This window comes from Chiloscyllium plagiosum, chromosome 4 (genome assembly GCF_004010195.1).
Source record: "Chiloscyllium plagiosum isolate BGI_BamShark_2017 chromosome 4, ASM401019v2, whole genome shotgun sequence".
NCBI classification, from domain to species: domain Eukaryota; kingdom Metazoa; phylum Chordata; class Chondrichthyes; order Orectolobiformes; family Hemiscylliidae; genus Chiloscyllium; species Chiloscyllium plagiosum.
In genome coordinates this window covers 131,885,584-131,905,733 of record NC_057713.1, presented here as the reverse complement: position 1 = coordinate 131,905,733, position 20,150 = coordinate 131,885,584, and the positions used below count along the sequence as shown (strand labels likewise).

The following is a 20,150-nucleotide window of genomic DNA, read 5'->3' as shown; positions in this document are numbered from 1 at the left end:
TAAATATAATATTACACAACTAATTGAGTTACTAAACTATTATAAATGATTTATAAATGATTTGGTGAGCTTGGTAGGGGGTAGGTGACCCACTGTGCCCAAGTCTTGGGAGGAGCACTATAGACTCAGTCTTACTGGGTCGCTGCCATCTTGGATTCCCCGCTAACTGAACCTTAACTCCTTCATCTTTCTCTTTACTTTTCACTTTGTGCTGTGACTTAGTGGGATCTAGTTACCAGGAAGGAAAATACCAGGATATTTCTGTTTTAACTCATCAGTTTCTTGGTCTTCCTTGGGCTTCTCCACAACAAGGGGTGTCACTCCCACCTTGGATCCTGCCAAATCATTCCCAAGAATAAACTGAATTCCTGGAACTGACACTCTGTCAATCACTCCCACTGTAACTTCCCCAGTCTTGAGTTGGCAATCCAACCTGATCTTACATAGCGGAATGCTAAATTTCTGTCCATCTATCCCACAAATTACCACACTCTCGAGTAACAGATCAGAAAGGCTGCATATTCATTCATCCCTTACTATCATTGACTGGCTAGATCCTATATCTCTCAAAATTACAACTTCTTTTCCTCCTCTCCCTGTTCTTTCTGAGTAAACTTTACCCACAGAGGTGAATTCTTCGTAGAGATCAGGTTCTAACGACTTACCCAGCCCCTGCCAAGGCTGTGCATTCTCCTGCAGCTCCTCAGCTCTTCTTGGGGTCTGCCTTCTCTAATGCCACTGGCTTAGCTTCTTTTACCACCTCTTTTGCCACAGCACCTTTCTTTTACCATAGTGGAAACACCTGAAGCCTTTCACCTCCTTTCCATCCTCTTTGGTTTCTTTTTTAACCTGTTGTTAAAATCTTACCAGTGCTCTCTACTCGTGGTTTAGAAGTGTAGTATCTCCCCTTCTCCCAACTTCTATCCCGCACAGAACAAAATTCTTGTCTTAATGAATTCTGTAATGCATGTACTCATCTAATTCTGCAGCCCTTCACACTTCCTGAACTTTCTGTTCTTCCATAGTGGCTCAGTGGTTAGCAAGCTGCCTCACAGCACCACGGACCCCAGTTCAATTCCCGCCTCTGGAAACTGTCTGTGTGGAGTTTGCATATTCTCCCTGTGTCTGCGTGGGTTCCCTCCGGGTGCTCCGGTTTCCTCCCACAGTCCAAAGATGTGCAGGTTAGGTGAACTGGCCATGTAAATTGCCAGTTAGGTGGATTAGTCAGGGGTAAATATAGGGGGGTGGGTTTTTCTTTGGAGGGTCGGTGTGGACCTTTTGGACTGAAGGGCCTGTTTCCACACTGTAGGTAATCTAATCATAAATCTTCGGACCACTCCACCTGCCTAGCCAATTTTTCAAATGAAATAAACATAACTTATTTCATCTTTCCCTCTTAATTTATTTCATTCCTTTCTCCTTCATTGCTCTATAGTATTTTCTATTTCTAATTCTGATTTCTAAAATGTTATGTATCACCATAAGTTGTGACCTAGTCGAAAAAGCACATTAAATGTACAGATATTTTAACTGTAATATGCACTTTGACATTTTAGAACCAGTATTTATTTGAATACTAATTGATTTTATTTAAAAATTGTAACCAGTACTATAAGGAGAATATTGATCCTTCAGATGACACCAGTTTTCAGGATACAACTCAAATAAGAACTGGTCCGCTCAATCCAGTGTCTCATAGGAGAGATGCATATACTTCAATGGAAGCTTATGAGGAATTGTTAAATCAAAAGCGACAAGAAGAGGACCGATATCGAAAATCTGATGATCCTGAGATTGGTCAGAGAAGGTAATGATAATAGATTATTACAAATGCTGAACATTTTGGAAAAATGTGATGGGAAGTATATGGTATTAATGCAGATCATTTTCATGATATTGTGATGAAATATCTGCTTAATGGCTATATCTAAATTATTCTGATTCACATAATTTGTGAATATAATCTCTTGAGGCTCTCAAATGCTGATGGAAAACTGCTATCTAAACCATATTATTAAATATTTTAATAATTTGCTGTCTTGTGATAGCTCCTAAAGATCAGAAAAACATTTTGTCAAAAGGTGATTGAAGCAGAATCCTGGAATATCTTCAAGGCTAAGATGGATAGATTTTTGTAAAGTAGGGGTGTGAAAGGTTATTGGGATAGGCAGGAACATGGAATAATAAGCTCAAACATTAACTATTGATTGGCAGAGCAGGCTTGAGGTGCCAAGTGGCCCATTCTTTCTGATTTCTATTTTCTTTAAGATTCGTTTATTTATATATCACAACTCACTGGGGCAATGTGCTGTCAGTGCAAAAATATATGCATTTACTGGAACAAAATGTTTCTAATACTTTTGCAGTAGTATGATGTCATTGGTTTCCTCAATTAAAAGGCATTGCAAAATATTTAAACTGTGGATTATTCCCTTACAGAAATGCTCAGACGCAAACAGACAGACTATCAGAGGCTTATGAAAATAACTTTGCTAATTCTGGCAACCACTTCCAGCAATTGAGAAATGAAAACAGGTGAATGTTTGTTCAGATTTATTGTTCCCATATTGGTCTTCTTGGACCCTGATCATATTGCAGAACTGTTCTTGTAGACATGATCCTGTGTTAGGATACTGATTGAGGATGATCAGCCATGGTCATAATGAATGGTGGTGCTGGCTCAAAGGGCAGAATGGCCTACTCCTGCATCTATTGTCTGTTATGACATGGATTCTAGTTACATTGTGACGTGGAAAATTTCTCGCAGTCATGGATTTTCCTCAAAACCAAAGCCAGAAAATAGTAATCTGCTCCTTGCTTCTGGAGAAATCTGGTAACCAGTTTTTGACTCTGCAAACCACCTTGTGTCGAATGCATCCAAACTCTTAAAACAAAATGTGCAGAATAGAGGGAGCTGTGTGTTCTTGTGCAGAAACGCAAAACATTAGCCTTCAATTGCAGCAAGTAATCACTGAGGCAAATAGAATTTTGGCCTTTATTGCTTCGGAGAGGTGGAAACAGGAAAAAACAGGAAAGTCTTACACCTGTTGGGGAGGTGGAACCTGGGATGCAGTGAACAGTTTGATTCTCTTCATCTCAGAAAGGAAATAGTGGTATTGGAGGGTGATCAAAAGGCTGATTCGGGATGAAATGATTGACGTATCAAAAATGACTAAGCAGGTTAGAAATTTATTTGTTAGAGTTTAAAAAAGTAAGGGATGAAATATGCAAGATTCCGAGTGGGCTTGACAGGATAGAGTTGAGAAGACGTTTCCATCAGTTGTGGAATTTTGAACTAGGGGACATTACAGAATAAAGGGGACACTCATTTAAAACTTAAGATGTGAAGGATTTCTTCTCCCTTCGATTACTGAATGTCTAGAATTCTCTACTCTAGATCACTGGAAGTATTTAAAAAGGAGGTAAATAGAATTTATAAATATCAGAGATAGCTCAAAAGAGTAGTTGAGGCCTGGGGCAAATCAACCATGATCTTGGGGCAGGTTTGAGGGCTGAAGTCCTACTCCCTATGCTTTTTAATGTTTTTTTTAATACGGCATGTACAGAGTCAATGGTATGATTCTGTCAGCCAAACAGGCAGAGAATAATGAATTGGAAGCTTTGTGTAATGTAAGCTCCTACCACATAAATGGAATCCTCAACTCAGAAGATGCTTTTTGCAGTTAGTTCAGGGGCCTTGTATGGTCTGGTGAGTAAGGATTCCTACAATTTTAAACTCCCTTCCTTTGTTGCATAGATTATTTGTTTTATGAAGTGCAGATATCCATCCTGTTTATGAATGGTAAGATCTGAAAATAAATTCATTATTGCTTCGATCTTTCTAATCCAGACGAAGCATCAGATCAGGCATACAAATCTCTGAAACTTCCATTGACACTCATGACTTTTGAGGAATGACTGCAGGAATTGGGATCCAACAATTAGTTGCAGCAGCATTGCTGTTTTTTGCGAAAAGCTGACCTGAGTGTGTGGGTATGTTTTGTTGTCCAGGTGATTATTTTTAATGTATATTAACATTTGGTTAGATGCGACACCAAGTGGAATGAACAGAATTACTTTACAGAGAGGGAGCATGGAACAAATGGGCCAAATATCCTCATGTGCCATATTTTGCCAAGGTTTTCCAACTCACTGATGTTTAAATTATTTACCTATTAACTCTACTTATTCACGGCGAGACCTTGTTATGTATAAAATCTATTGACCTAGCTTTTTGCAGTCCAAAATAGATGACCTCATACTTTTCCATGTTGAACTGTCTTGGAGAGTTTTGTCCACTTAATTGAACTTAATTAGACACCGGTTAAAGTTATTTACTGTGTCACCTAATTTGGTATCATGAGCACCTTAGGTATATGTTTTTCTAACTTTTCATCCAAGTCATATTATTATAGTGAAATGGACCCAATACAGATTGATGTGTAGGGTAGTGTCATCATAGATTGTTGAGTATACAGATTAACCTTGTTTTCGGTTTGAAACCTACCTCTTAACCTGATACTTTCAATTCAAACCACACTAATTAGTGAGTTTTGAGAAGATTTATAGCTCGGGTTGAGGTTCTGGATGTAAGTTTGCTCATTGAGCTGGAAGGTTCATTTTCAGACATTTCGTCACCATACTAGGTAACACCATCAGTGAGCCTCCGGTGAAGCATTGGTTTTAGTGACCCGCTTTCTGTTTGTGTTTAGGTTTCCTTGGGTTGGTGACATCATTTCCTGTGGTGATGTCACTTTGTGTTCTTTTTCTCAGATGGTGGTATATGGGGTTCAAGTTGATGTGTTTGTTGTTAGAGTTTGGGTTCGAATGCTCGTACATGTCTCTGTTTGGCTAGTCCCAGGATGGATGTGTTGTCCCAGTCGAAATGGTGTCCTACCTCATCTGTATATAAGGATACTAATGAGAGCGGGTCATGTCTTTTTGTGGTTAGTTGATGTTCATGTATTTTGGTGGCTAGTTTTCTGCCTGTTTGCCCAATGTAGTGTTTGTTACAGTTCTTGCAAAACATTTTGTAAATCACATTAGTTTTGTTTGTTTTCTGTATGGGGTCTTTCAAATTAATTAGCTGCTGTTTTAGTGTGTCGGTGGGTTTGTGGGCTACCATGATGCCAAGAGGTCGGAGTAGTCTGGTAGTCATTTCTGAGATGTCTTTGATGTAGGGGAGAGTGGTGAGGGTTTTTGACGTGTTTTGTCTGCCTGTTTGGGTTTGTTCAGTAGGTACCCATTCTTTTTTTAATACACTGTATTGGTGATTTTCCTCTGCTCTGAGTAGTTCCTCTGTGCTGCAGTGTGTTGGCTTGTTGAAATAATGTTCTGATGCAGCTTTGTTGTTGGGGTGATTGCCTCTGTAGTTCAATATTTGGTCTGTATGTGTCGTTTTCCTGTAGATGCTGGTTTAAAGTTCCCCGTTGGCTGTTCGCTCTACTCTATCATCTAGGAATGGCAATATATTGTTTTCCTCCTCTTGAGTTAATATTATGCCAGTAAAGGTATTATTGATGATCGTGACGGAACTCTATTGACAAACACATAGACCTGATTTACCATCCTCTGAGGAATAAAAAACAGGAAATGACATCACTACAGGAGCTGATGTCACCACAAGGAATGACATCGCCATCCCAAGTAAACCTGAACACATAAATAGAAAGCAGGTCACTAACACCAGTGCTTCACTGGAGACTCTCTGATGGTGTTACCCAGTATAGTGATGAAACGTCTGAAAATGAACCTTCCAGCTCAGCGAGCAAACTTGCATCCAAAGCATGCATACTTCTGTTAAAAGTCTCTTCATTGAACCTTACCAATTCCCTTATGGGAAACAAATAAGGTGCAAACACATGGGATCTGGGTTAGCTTGGCAAGTTGGATCAGAATTATCTCAGTGGCAGGAGACAGGGTGATAATAGAAGGCCTGTTTTTCTTGTTTTTGTCTGGCTGGAGATTAATGTCTAGTGGTATACACCGGGATTGGCACTTGGTCCCTTATTGTTTGTGATATAAACAATGTAGATGAAAATGTGGGAGAGGATGATATGTTTGCGTGGACACGCATATTGGCTGGGTGGTTGGCATTGGGAAAGAAGTCTTAAGTAAAAGGAGGAAATACATTGATTGATCAGATGGGCAAATCAGTGGCAGATGGAATTTACCCCTGAGAGTCATACAGCATGGAAACAGACCATTCAGTCCAACTCATCCATGCTGACCAAGCTTCCCAAACTAAAATAGAGCCACTTGCTTACCTTTCACCCATATCTCTTGAAACCCTGTCCAGACATCTTTTCAATGTTGTAACTGTTCCTGCATCTGTAATTTCATCTGCCAGTTCATTCTGCATATGAGCCATTCTCTGTGTCGAAAAAATTGCCCCTCAGATCCTTTCTAAATCTCTCTTCTCTCACTTTAAAAATATTCCCGCTGGCTTTGGACTCTCCACCCGTATCTTTTGTCTCCTACTGTCAAACCAATTCTCTTATACAATTGGCAAGCTCTCTGAGGTGGAAGATGTAGCAAGATGTAGCAAGAGGGAGGACTGTCTGAATGGCAGGTACTAGGAAGCACAGGAGTTAAGAAGGCCTATGGGACGCATACATTTATCGGTCAAAGCTTAGATTATAAGGTTATGGAGGTTACGTTAGAATTGTACAGGATTGTGATTAGGCCACAGCTGGAGTACTATGTGCAGTTTTGGCCTCTGTACTATAGGAAGGACTTAATTGCACTGGAGGGAGTGCAGAGGAGATCCACCGAGATGGAGCAGTTTAGCTGTGAAGAAAGGCTGGATAGACTCAGGTTGTTTTCTTCGGAGCAGAGAAGGTTGGGGGGGATGGTGGGGAGCATTGGCCAAATGGATAGGAAACCCCCTTAATTGAAGGGTCAATTACAAGGGACATATTTTAACATGAAATGCACGAGACTGAGGAGATTTGAAGAAAGTTGTTTTTGTGGAGGGTGTAGCATGTAAACTCAATTTTTAAAAAGTACTTGGATGAGCACTTGAAGTGTCATTATAATCAATGGGCCTAGTGCATGAAAGTGAGACTAGTTTAGGTTGTGCAAACTTGATGTGCCGAAGTGCCTCTTCTGTACTGTATGATTCTATGCCTTGTGGAAATCATATAATTAACATGCATAGAAACTCCCTTATCTACCACATTTAATCTCAAATAAAGTATATTAATTTGGTTATTTAGAAGGGTCCTATCCTTTAAAGATACTTACTGGTTACCTCATGTTTGCTACCACTTATGTCTGACCAAATACTGATTTATCCTTCCTGATATTAGCAATTTACCCTCAACTGACATTAGCCTTATTGCATATAATTTCCTAGCTTATGTCTTAAAGTTTAAAGTTTAATGGAGTAATATTGTCAATTTGTTTCAAACCAGGAAACAATTTCTAATCAAAGATATTTCAGGAATGTCACAAATCTAGTCCCCTTTTTGTTCTAAAAGCTGTACCTTAGCTCAAGGAAACTATGTCCTTGATTTTTTTCGGAGGGGCAATAAACTGGGCCGGACTCCGATCAGTCTGGTTTGGTATGGAGATGAAAAGGATTTTGAGAGACTTCTTGTTTATATGTAAACACATGAGACTTCAGGTTAAAGTGGTCTTGCTTTAGCAGTGACCTGTATAAAGAGAGGGGAGTGGTCAGCTCTCTGGTGAGTTGAGCTGAGCAGTTTTAGTTCAGTCTTGGACTGAGAAGTTCAACAGGGAGCTGTGTGGAAACTGTCTCTCGTTTCTGCCCTTCAACTTCAACCTTCAACATGTGTTCCATTTATACTGGTTTTTAAAGGGAGTTTGCTAATTGGGACTGTTGTGTGTATTTGGAATAGCATAATTAAGTCTAGTTGGAATGATCGAGTTCTGTAGGGGTTCTTTTTTTTTGTGTTTCATTGTGTAATTTTGTGAATAAAGTTTTTCTGTTTTAAAATCTGATAGTCAACCTACTTATCTTACTCTGGGTAATTTCCACTGTACACTTACCGAAACAAATTGCAAAGTTAGGTCCAGGGTTGCCTGCTTAAGAATGTTTTGAGTGGTCTGGCCTAGTCCATAACAGAAGATAATGATAAATGCATTGACATATCCTAGATGGAAGCAGTTATGTCCAGGAAATTTGTCCAACGCCAAGTTTTACTTCTATTGAATTGAATTAATTCTTCTCTTCGGTTTTGTTTTTTGACTTTCACGTCAATGGCATTTTGTTTGCATTCTATATTGTGTAATTTGATGCAAAAAAATCACTATTTCTTAAGTGTATAATTTCCTGATTTCCAATTACAATATCACCTGCACGTTTAGTTAAGGAACCAACTGTACTAGAAGTCATCCTCTTTCTCTTTATATATTTATAAAGATCTTTAATTTTTCCTTGGATATCCCTTGCAAGCATTTTCTCATTCCTTGAACTCTGAGTGCCATCTTAAAATAACACAAATCTAGTATTACATCTGGTGGTGTTTCACAGGAGTGTTTTATTAAAAAAAATATCAAACCATATAAGTGTGCAAAGTTCAGGGAAGGGATTCCAGACCTTGAGGAAAATAAAGGCAGGGTCATCCATAAGGATGTACAACAGGCGAGCATTGTAGGAATACAGATATCTTGTAGGATTACAGAGCTGAATAAGACTGATGGTTAAGTGGATTAGACCATGGGTGAATTTGACAGGATAAGAATTTGAAATCGTGACATTGCCTAACGGGGAAACTAATAGAGATCACTGAACATAGGGGTGATGGGTGAATAGAGAAGTATGTGTTAGGATATGGCAGCAACATTTTTTATTTTATCAGATTCATGGAGGATAGAATGTGGGTGGCTGGACAAGTATTCAGTTAAGACCTTTTCTTTTAGTTTTATAATCAGTTGGAAGCCTGATTTCTGCAGACTGCACATTCTAAATTTGCTAATAGTGTGAGGGTCTTGCAGGTGCCAAATGAGGTAAATTTTTAACTATATATTACTATTCAGTTGAGCTCCTGTTCTACAACAGATATTTGACATTTGAATTGATGATATGCACAATTATATGGAGAAAGTGAGGACTACAGATGCTGGAGATCAGAGTCGAACAGTGTGGTGCTGGAAAACCACAGCTGGTCAGGCAGCATCTGAGCAGCAGGCAAGTCGACTTTTCGAGCATAAGCTCTTCATCAGGAATGAGGGGTGGCCCGAGTGAGCTGAGAGATAAATGGGAGGGGACTGTATCTGGGGTGAGGTGGGAAGAAGAAGGTGGCAGGGAATGCAATAGGTAGGTGGAGGTGGATGGTGATGGGGATAGGTTGGAATGGAGGGTGGAGCAGATAAGTGCGAAGGAAGATGGACAGGTAGGGCAGTTCAGGAGTGTGGTGCCCAGTTGGAAGGTTGGATTTGGGATAAGGTGGAGTGGAGGGGAGGTGAGGAAACTGGTGAAATCTACATCATCCACATGCGGTTGAAGGGTCCCATGGCGGAAGATGAGGCATTCTTCCTTCAGGCATTGCATGACTAGAGTTTGGTAGTGGAGGAGGCCCAGCACTTGCATGTCCTTGGCGGAATGGGAATGGGAAGGGGAGTTGAAGTATTCAGCCACAGGACGGTAGGGTTATTTAGTGAACGTGTCTCAGAGATGTTCCCTGAAATGTATTGCAAGTTGGCGTCTTGTCCCCAATGTAGAGGAGATCATACCGAGAGCAATGGACACAGTAGATGATGTGTGTGGAAGTACAGATAAATCTCTGTCGGATGTGGAAGGATCCTTTGGGGCCTGGGATGGAGGTGAGGAGCAAGGTGTGGCCGTGTGATTTCAGACCCCAGGGCGGAAGATGAGGCATTCTTCCTCCAGTCATTAGGTGGCTTTGATTTGGCGGTGGAGGCGGCCCAGGACTTGCATGTCCTTGGTGGTGTGGGAGGGGGTGTTGAAGTGGTCGGCCACAGGGCGGTGGGTTTGGTGGTTGCACGTGTCCCAGAGGTGTTTTCTGAAACACTCTGCGAGCTGGTGTTCTGTCTCCCCAAGTAAAGGAAACCACATCGAGACCAAAGGACACAGTAGATGAGGGTTATGCTTAGCCAACCAGCTGTTGGTTAAAGTGACTTTTAAGTAACTTTATACAGGGATGTATGTTATATACAAATGGAACTCCATGCCCCAGCTGTAACACAGTCTCATGTCCTGGACCCTAACATGTATATTGTATCAAACTCATACTGTGTATCTCACTTTCCTATTGACCATGGTTATTGAATTGGAACATGGTCTCAAATCATTAAAAGTAGCAGTGCATGTTAACAAAGTCATAAATAATTCAAAGAAAGCATTAGGGTTCTTTTATAAAAGAATAGAATTGAGGAGATTGGAAGCTGTATGGACAGTTCTGGCCTTCTTGTCATGATAAGGACATAGAGATTTACAAAGATAATTCCAGAATTGAGAAGTTGCACTGATCTGGAAAGACTGAAGGCTTGAACTCTTTCCTCTTCAAGTGAAAGCTCGAGGATAACTTTGCCAAAATTTTTTAAATCATGAAGGGCTTTGATAGGTTAGGCATGGAGAGTTGTTTCCACTTATGGGGAGTCCATAGCAAAGGATGATCAATCAAACAAGTAATTCATGAGAAGTTTTTTAACTCACAGAATGGGTAGGATTGAGTTTAATGGTGTAGATCCGTTTAGAGGGAAGATAGACAAATAAAGGTAAAGTCACATAATCTCACAGGACTAGAGGCAGCACTGTTTTGGGAGACATGACTAGTGAGTTAGAAATTGCTGGAAAGCCTGACAGCATCTATGGAGAGAAGTCCAGAGTTAATATTCTGGGTTCAGTGACCCTTTGTCAGAACTCTTGAGTTAACCTGAGGGTCACCACACATCAGGTGAGTGGTGAGGTTGAGAAGGCAGTACCTTCATGGTGACCTCAGCTGGTGTAGGCATTGAACACATGCTTTTGGCATCACTCTGCATCACAAATCAGCTGTCCAGCCAACTGAGCTAACTGATGTCTGACAGATAAGTACTTCAGACAGTGAAAGGAATAGAAGGATGTGCAGATAATGTTGTGCATTGGAGGAAGATTTGTGTGATGTATTAAATACTGGTACAGGCTATTTTGGAAAAAGCAACTGGAAATGTTGTTTAATTGCACAAGTTGATCAGTCTTTATCAGTTTGTTGTACTGCATGCTCCTGTGGTAAATTTCTGCTTCATCTTTCTAAAGTTATATTTCTGCCTGTTTGTATGCTTAGAAGTAAACCACAATTGAATTGGGTGATACATTTTGGGCAATACCTGTTCTCTGCCATAGCAGGAGTTGAGTGGGGAAGATGACGTCTGTATCCATTGGGCCAATTTGGTTTTCTTAGTATTATCTGGAATGCTGCTAGCTGAAGTAATTTGGATACTTTATGTTGGCACGATCTGCTAGTTTAGTGTTTCAAGTCGTCATTTACATTCAGCCCTTCAAGTTGCTTTCAGTGTCTGCAGTATTGTTTAAATGCAAATTGGTGTATTAATGAGGTAGAGTTTTAGATCACTTGCTTTCTAATCTCTACTTGCTCGATTTGCTGCTTGAAGTGCTATACTTATTTATGATTCCAAGAATATGTGGTGATTTGTATAAGTTGCCACTTTCATCCATGATTGAATGTTGATAGGCTGTTTAATGAGTTTTGAGAAGATTTGTAGCTCAGGTTGAGGTTCTGCTGAGCTGGAAGGTTTGTTTTCAGATGTTTCATCATCATATTAGGTAACATCTTCAGTGAGTCTCTGAATGAAGCACCGGTGGTCTAGCCCGCTTTCTATTTGTATGTTTGAGTTTCCTTGGATTGGTAATGTCATTTCCTGTTCTTGTTCTCGGGGGTGGTAAATGAGGTCCAAGTCAATATGTTTGTTGATAGAGTTCCGGTTGGAATGCCATGCTTCTAGGAATTCTCATATGTGTCTTTGTTTGGCTTGTCCCAGTCAAAGTGGTGTCCTTCCTCGTCCGTATGTAAGGATACCAGTGAGAATGGGTCATGTCGTTTTGTGGCTAGTTGATGTTCATGTATCCTGGTAGCTAGTTTTCTACCTGTTTGTTCAATATAGTGTTTGTTACTGTTCTTGCAAGGTATTTTGTTGGAATGATTGCTCTGTAGATCAATATTTGGTCCATATGTGGTGTTTTCATGTAGACGCTGGTTTGAAGTTCCCCATTGGCTGTTCGCTCTACTGTGACATCTAGGAATGGCAGTTTGTTGTTGTTTTCCTCCTCTTTAGTGAATTTTATGCCAGTAAGGGTACTATTGATGGTCTTGAAAGTTTCCTCTAATTTGTTTCATTTAGTGTCATTTACAAAATACCTTGCAAGAACTGTAATAAACACTACATTGGACAAACAGACAGAAAACTAGCCACCAGGTCATAGGAACATCAACTAGCTACAAAACGACATGACCCACTCTCGCTAGTATCCATACATATAGATGAGGAAGGACACCACTTTGACTGGGACAAACCAACCAGAGACATGCACAAGAATTCCTAGAAGCATGGCATTCCAACCGTAACTCTATCAACAAACACATTGACTTGGATCCCATTTACCACCCCCTGAGAAAAAAAGAACTGGAAATGACATCACCATATGAAATGATATCACCATAGGAAATAACATCACCAACCCAAGGAAACTCAAGCATATAAATTGAAAGTGGGCTAAACCACCGATACTTCATTTGGAGGCTCACTAAAGATGTTATCTAGTATGATGATGAAACTTCTGAAAACTAACCTTCCAGCTCAGTGAGAAAACCTACATCCAGAGGCTATTTAATTTGTGCATATCATAGCTTGCCTTCACAGGACATCCAAATATAGATTATAGTTCAATAGGTTTATTTGGAATCACTAGCTTTTAGAGCTCTGCTCCTTCATCAGGTGACTGACAACCACCTGATGAAGGAGCAGTGCTCTGAAAGCTAGTGCTTCCAAATAACACCAGGTTATAGTCCAACAGGTTTATGTGATTTTTAACTTTGTACACCCCAGTCCAACACCGGCATCGCCAAATCCAAATACAGGGCTTTTCTACTTAGGATTCTCTTAGTATCTAGTGATCCTATCTGATTACTGTTTACTCTTCTCTGGAGGGCTGTTGAAGCTAATTATAGGATACTAATTGATGCCTTAATTGTGATAAATAAACCAAATTTCAGGGACTAAACCTGAAATTTTCATGACTTGCATATCTCAGTGCATGCCAATAAGGCAGTACATATCTACGAGCAGAAGTAGGTGGAAGTGGTTACTGCAGGTACTGGAGATTGGAGTCAAGATTAGAGTGGTGCTGTCAAAGCACAGCAGGTCAGGTAGCATCTGAAGAGGAGGAAATTTGATGTTTCGGGCAAAAGCCCTTTGTCAGCAATGAGGCTGGGAGCCTCGGGGGTGGAGAGAAAAATGGGAGGGGGTGGGGCTGGGGAGAAGGTAGCTGAAAGTTCAATAGGTAGATGGAGGTGGGGGTAAAGGTGATAAGTTGGAGAGGAGGGTGGAGTGGATAGGTGAGAAGGAAGGTTGACAGGTGGGACAGGTCGTGAGGATGGTGCTGAGCTGGGGTAAGGTGGGGGGGAGGGGAAATGAGGAAACTGGTGAAGTCCACATTGATGCCATGGAGTTGGAGGGTACCGAGGCGGAAGATGATGCGTTCTTCCTCCAAGTGTCGGGTGGTGATGGAGGTGGCCCAGGATCTGCATGTCCTCAGCAGAGTGGGAGGGGAAGCTGAAATGTTCAGCCACAGGGGAGCAGAAGTAGGCAATTCAGCCCCTTCAGCCTGTACTGTTATTTGATACAATCATGGCTGAACTCATTTGAACTTGCTTGTCTGCCCTCCATAACCATTCAACTCATTGCTTTAAAAAAAGTTAAAAAAAAACTGTTGATCTCCTCAATGTCCCAGCGTCCACTACACTGTGGGTTAGTGAATTCCCCAGATTCATGACTCATGAAGTAATTTCTCCTCCTCTGTTTTAAATCTGCTACTCCTTATCCTAAAACTTTGACCAGTAGTTATAAATTACTCCACATATCAAATCATCCTTTCTATCTCTACTTTGTCAATCGTCTTTATCATCTTAGACCTCAATTAGATCTCCTCTCATTCTTAAAAACTCCTGAGAGGCCTAAATTGCTCAATCTCTGTTCATAAGACAAAATCCTTATCTCTGGAATCATTTTAGTGAACCTCTTTCGGATACCTCCAATTCAACTACATTCCTCCTCCAGTAAGGGGATCAAAATTGCATACATGTACTTCGGGTGCAGTCTCACAAATGCCTTGTAGAGTTGCAGCAATACTTCCTACTCTATTCCTTTACCAATAAATGCCAAAATTCATTTTTTTTCCCCTTACTCGTTCACAGTGTGAGGGCAGCTGACTAGGCCAGCATTTATTGCCCATCTTTAATTTCTCACAGGGTGGTTAAGATTCAACCACATTGCTGTTGGTTTGTCTCCTTTATTATATGCTGTACCTGCATTCTAGTTTTCTTTGATTTGTGCACAGGAATATCCAAATCCCTCTGCACTCATGCACTGTGAAGTTCCTCTTAATTTAGATAGTAAGTTGCCTTCTTAATTGTAGTTGTTTTGTCTTGTGTTAATAAATATATACTTCTTGACCTTGCTGTAATATATTAAAACATTTCATGACTATTTAGAGCATGATTTTCTTTTGAAGTAGATAGGCCAATATGTAGGCACTGGTGGCAACCAACCTGCATCTGTAATATTCAACACTTGTCTATGAGGTAAATAATTTATTTTAATTTGTAATGGTGTACTTTGAAAGACGTGTGGTAAACAAATGCTTTGTTGGATCCATGTTAAAATGTGGATACATTCAGCTGTGCAGTATTTCCTCAGAACTATATTCAGCGATTATGCATTGAACTTTGATGCACTGAAATAATCTCTCTAGTTCTTGTGTGTACTGGAATAGAACTGACTTGGGAACTTGAACTTTAACTTTATCTGGCTCACTTAACTAAGTTCTTATGACTTCTCAATTGTACTTCAGAAACTATCACTTGGTATTGCTCATGTTGATATGCGGTCACAACTCTCTTGATTCTGTATTAAGTTCATGTGATGACCAAGTAATTTTTCTCCAGTATTGAAACTCATTTTCATCAGGAACAGTGGGAAAAACATTTAAGTGTCTCTTTTTTTAAATGACATTGGCTAAACCATTTGCTACAGGAACTATAAAGAAAGGAGAGATCAAAAACCAACAGCGTACATTGAAGAGGGTTACAAGGAAGACTACCGGAAGCGACCCGTTTCAGCAGCAGGAAAATCTAGGTAAATGTCCATGATTTTATACTTTTCATATTCCTTCAAAAGAATTTGTAACATACAGCAGCTGAGCGCAGACAAAGCAGTCCTTTTTCCAAATTGACCTATATACAATCCTTTGTATCATTCCTACAACTTGCTTTCCCACCGAATTTTTTTTATTGTAAGAAAGTTTGGCTGTACTGCAGTATCTTTGAGGAGAAAGTGAGGACTGCAGATGCTGGAGATCAGAGCTGAAAATGTGTTGCTGGAAAAGCGCAGTAGGTCAGGCAGCATCCAAGGAGCAGGAGAATCGACGTTTCGGGCATGAGTCTAACCCTGAAGAAGGGCTCATGCCCGAAACGTCGATTCTCCTGCTCCTTGGATGCTGCCTGACCTGCTGCGCTTTTCCAGCAACACATTTTCAGCCCTGTACTGCAGTATCCCTAATCTAAGATACTGAGATTGGTTTTGAATAGCTGATCCTGTGGGACTCCATTATTTTCGTCTGTTAGCCTGATAATGATTTTTAATTTTTCTTTCTATTATCCAATCCCCAATTTTTGCTACTTATTACTTCCAATCACATGAATCTTAACTTTGTGTATGTCACAAAGCTGATCTTATCCTCAAGGATACTATACTCTTGGTTTTTCTTAGAGGGGTCATAAACAGGCTGGGCTCTGAAACAGTTGGCTTTGGTACAGAGATGAAAGGCCTTTTTGTTCGTATGTAAACAGATGAGTCTTTAGGCCAAAGCTTTAACGTCTTGTACAGGTTACTTCTGAAAACAAGGAGGGGGCATCCCCAGCTCTCTAGCTGAGCGGTTCAGTCCAGAATTAGTTAGGGAGTTCAGCTGTGGAGCAGTGTAGAAACAGGCTGCTGGACTCTGTCCTTCTGTCCTTCTAACTTTGATCTGTAAACCTTTATTTCATTTTTACTGTGTTTAAAGGATTTGCTTATTGAGACTGTTGTGTAATTCGGAACAGCGTAATTAAGTCTAGTTTGGATAGACTGAGTTCTGTAAGGGTTCTTTATTCTGTTTTTTGTGTTTCATTGTATAATTTTGTGAATAAATTTTGCCTGTCTTAAAACCTGGTAGTCAACCTAGCTAACTTACTCTCGGTAATTTTCACTGTACACTTACCAAAACAAATTGCAAAGTTATGGTCTGGGGCTGCCTGCTTAAGAATGTTTTGAGAGGTCTGGCCTAGTCCATAACAGGTTGGGGGCTCTTTGTGGGATTTGTAAACAGCAAGTGGTAGGTGCTGGTATCATTATTTTGGGTGTTGGGTAGACAAAGCTTGGGATAGCAATGCTTTTTCAGTTGCCAAGAGTTTTCTGGAGGCGGATGTGGTGACTTTGGAAGTTTTGCAAAACGTGAATAAAGCCAGGCTGCAGGAATTAGCAGACAAGCTAGGGTTGGAGCTGCCTCCTTCTGTGAGGAAAGGCGATAATTTCAGCAGTAGCTCAGCATTTAAACTTGTTGGAAACAAGATATAGATCCATCAGGATCTATAGAGATGGCAGAATTCAACTGCAAATGAAACAGCTTGAGTTAGAGGGAGAGATAAGGAAAAGACAGTAGAATTGAAACAGTTTGAGTTATGATTAAAAGCAAAAGAGGGGAGGATCTAAGATGGCGGCGATCTGAGAAGATTACACTGCAGAGCTTCATATCGCAGCAGGAACAGGACGGTCCTTTAACCCACCCAACCCAGGACATCAGGATTTCTTGGGGCGTTGGAAAGATTGTGGAGCCCCAGGAAACATTTAAAAATTGACTTACCTTTATTTTCAGCTGTCCAGAAATGCCTAAAAAGGGAGGAGGAGCATCTGAGGCTGGGCTTGCAGCAGCCTCAGAGCTGATTACACTCCAGGACCTGGTGAACCAGCTCTCAAAATCTCGCAAGATGTTGGGGAAACAGATTGAAGAGAAGCTGGCTTCAGTCTCTCTCATGCTGCAGAAGCATGAGCAGCAGCTGGGAGACCTGGAGAAGAGGATGGATGAGGTGGAGCACAGGGTTACAGTGGTGGAAACTGATGCCAGTTCATTCAAGGAAGAGATCCAAGCCCTGAAGACGCAGGTTCGTAATTTGCGTGACCAAGTGGATGATCTTGAAAACAGAGGCAGGAGAAAAAACATTCTGATCATCGGTCTGCCTGAGGGTAAGGAAGGTGAGCGGCCTGTGGAATTTGTTGAAAATTGGCTTCTGAAATTCCTTGACTTGGAGATTGGCATGAAAGGATTGAAGGTAGAGAAGGCTCACCGGGTCGCAGCACAGAGGTCAGGTCTGGGTCAACGCCCTCGTCCTTTCCTGATGCGGTTCCATCTTTACCAGGATAAGGAGAGAGTCATGGAGGCTTCCAGACTCCAGGGAAGGATCCAAAGGCCCTAATTTACGAGGGTTCTAAGATCATGTTTTTTCAGGACTTTTCAGCGGTGGTGATCCAGAAACGAAAATCGTATGATGGTGTCAGGAGAAGATTGAAGGAGCTTGGGATTCAGTACTCCCTGAGATATCCGGCAGTGCTTCGGATCGCCTTAGATGGATCCATGCATCTCTTTGACACAACGGAGAAGGCAAGAGACTTTGTGGACAAACTAATCTAATTTAAACAATTGTAGTATGTATAAATATTGTTGCTTGGGTATGTGTTTATCATTCTGTAAAAGAAGTAGAGGAAATCCGTTTGGAGTTTTGTTTTTCCTCTATTGATGGTTCAAACGGTGTCTGGCGGTGGTGAAGATGTACATTTTAAATTTCTAAGTTAGGACATACCAAAGGATGGGTGGGGTATTTATTCCCCTTTTTTTTATATAAAAGAATGTTTTTTTTATTCATATTGATATTCTATGGGGTGTTTATTCTTTTTAGCTTGTGCTTGCGATGCGGCTCTAGCTGGGAAAAGTGAAGGTGGTTGAGATGGTTAGATGCCTATTTATGGGCAGTTCGGACCGGGTAGTTGCCCCCTCCGGGTAGGGGGTGAGTTCCCCTACTCAGCGCTATTGGTGCTTTATATGTTGATTTGCTTTCTGGTTTTTGTTGTTTTTTATTTTTAATAATTTTGTATGTTTGTTAAATGTAGTGGTTTTAGTTTATGTAGTTTTTATATTTGGTGGACCATGTGACACTAAGGCTCAGCAATTTGCAGTTCGGGTTCCTCCTCTCTGGAATTTAAATGTAATTGCAGAAGATTATGGCTAATGATTTGATTAACTGGTGTACCTGGAATATCAAGGGAAGTCACTCACCAATTAAGAGGAAGCAGGTACTCTTGAGTCTTAGAAAGGAGAAGGTGGATATTGCTTTGTTACAGGAGACACATTTGGATGACCAGGAACATCTGAAATTACAGCAGAATGGTTTTGACCGAGTTTATTTTTCATAATTTAATACCAGAAGGATGGGAGTGGCTATATTGGTAAGGAAAAATCTCTCATTTAAATTGTTGGAATGTGTTAAACACACATACGGGAGGTCTGTAATTCTTAAAGCCTTGATAAATGGGGAAGAATATGGTATTTTAATTGTTTATTGTCCCCCAGCTCATCCTCTTAAATTCTTGGTAGATGCTTTTTCTAAACTGATAAGTCTCAAGTCTCAACACATCATTATAGGGGGAGATTTTAACTGCCTCATGGACCCCACAGTAGACAGGTTGCCTAAAGGTCCCTCGATACCCTCTGCACAAATTAAACAGTTTGGTGGACGTCTGGAGGTGTCTCCACCATACAAGTAGGGATTTCACGTTTTTCTCCAATCCGCACAGATGTCACACGAGGATTGATTTTTTTTTCTGACCCCTGTGGTAACCCTGGATCTGGTGGCATCCTGTATGATTGGTAATATTGCCATCTCTGATCATGCTCCAGTGAACCTCATGGTTAAAATTAAGGATGTTACAGTGGATTCAAGGTACTGGCGAATGGATCCCTTTATTCTCATGGAATTCTCATATTCTCAGGAAGTTTGTGGAGTATTTCTCTAGGGAATTTTGGGCATTCCTAGACATCAACATAGGCTCGGTTGATAGCTCATCTGTTCTCTGGGAAACTGCCAAAGCTTATGCCAGAGGGTTAGTTATTTCATATTCCACCAGTAGGAAGCGACAGAAGGGTGAGCAGCAATGTCTCCTTGAAGCACAGTTGAAGGCAGCCGAGAAGGCCTATTTTGACAGACCCTCGTTGGTCATACTACAGAGGATTATGGCACTGCGGTCTACACTAAATTCCGTGCTCATACAGACGGCAAAGAAGGAACTGGCTTTTGCAAAGCAAAGGTTATACGAGCATGGTGGCAAGCCAGGCAAATACTTAGCATACCTTGCCAGAAAGAGAAGTGCCCCACAAACCATTACAGCGATTAGGGAATGGTCTGAGAACCTAACATGTGATTCTAAAAAGATTAATGTGGCGTTCCAGAGATTCTACTCTAAGTTATATCAGTCTGAGAATTGTGAAGAGGGGCTGTTTTCACTAGAGAAAAGAAGGTTTAGGGGTGACTTGATTGAGGTGTACAAGATGATTAGGGGGTTAGATAGGGTCGACAGTATGAACCTTTTCCCGCGTATTGAGTCGGGTATTACAAGGGGGCATAGCTTTAAATTAAGGGGGGGTAGATATAAGACTGATGTTAGGGGTAGGTTCTTCACTCAGCGAGTCGTTAGTTCATGGAATGCCCTGCCAGTAACAGTGGTAGACTCTCCCTCTTTATGGGCATTTAAGAGGGCATTGGATAGGTATATGGAGGATAGTGGGTTAGTGTAGTTTAGGTGGGCTTGGATCGGCGCAACATCGAGGGCCCAAGGGCCTGTACTGCGCTGTAATGTTCTAT

The 20,150-nt window shown here is 40.9% G+C and overlaps 1 protein-coding gene across 4 annotated transcripts in view; it reads left to right on the top strand.

Annotated features, from left to right (window-relative positions):
• The window catches only part of LOC122549428 (centrosome and spindle pole-associated protein 1), a 156,659-nt gene that overhangs the window by 36,172 nt on the left and 100,337 nt on the right, over positions 1-20,150 (top strand). For 2 of the 4 annotated variants that reach the window (XM_043689244.1, XM_043689243.1), the window contains exons 7-9: positions 1,608-1,807; positions 2,440-2,535; positions 15,238-15,339. In XM_043689244.1, coding sequence (XP_043545179.1) covers positions 1,608-1,807; positions 2,440-2,535; positions 15,238-15,339 — 398 coding nt within the window. The remainder of the gene's footprint in view (positions 1-1,607; positions 1,808-2,439; positions 2,536-15,237; positions 15,340-20,150) is intronic. The other 2 variants (XM_043689246.1, XM_043689245.1) reach the window with 2 other exon arrangements.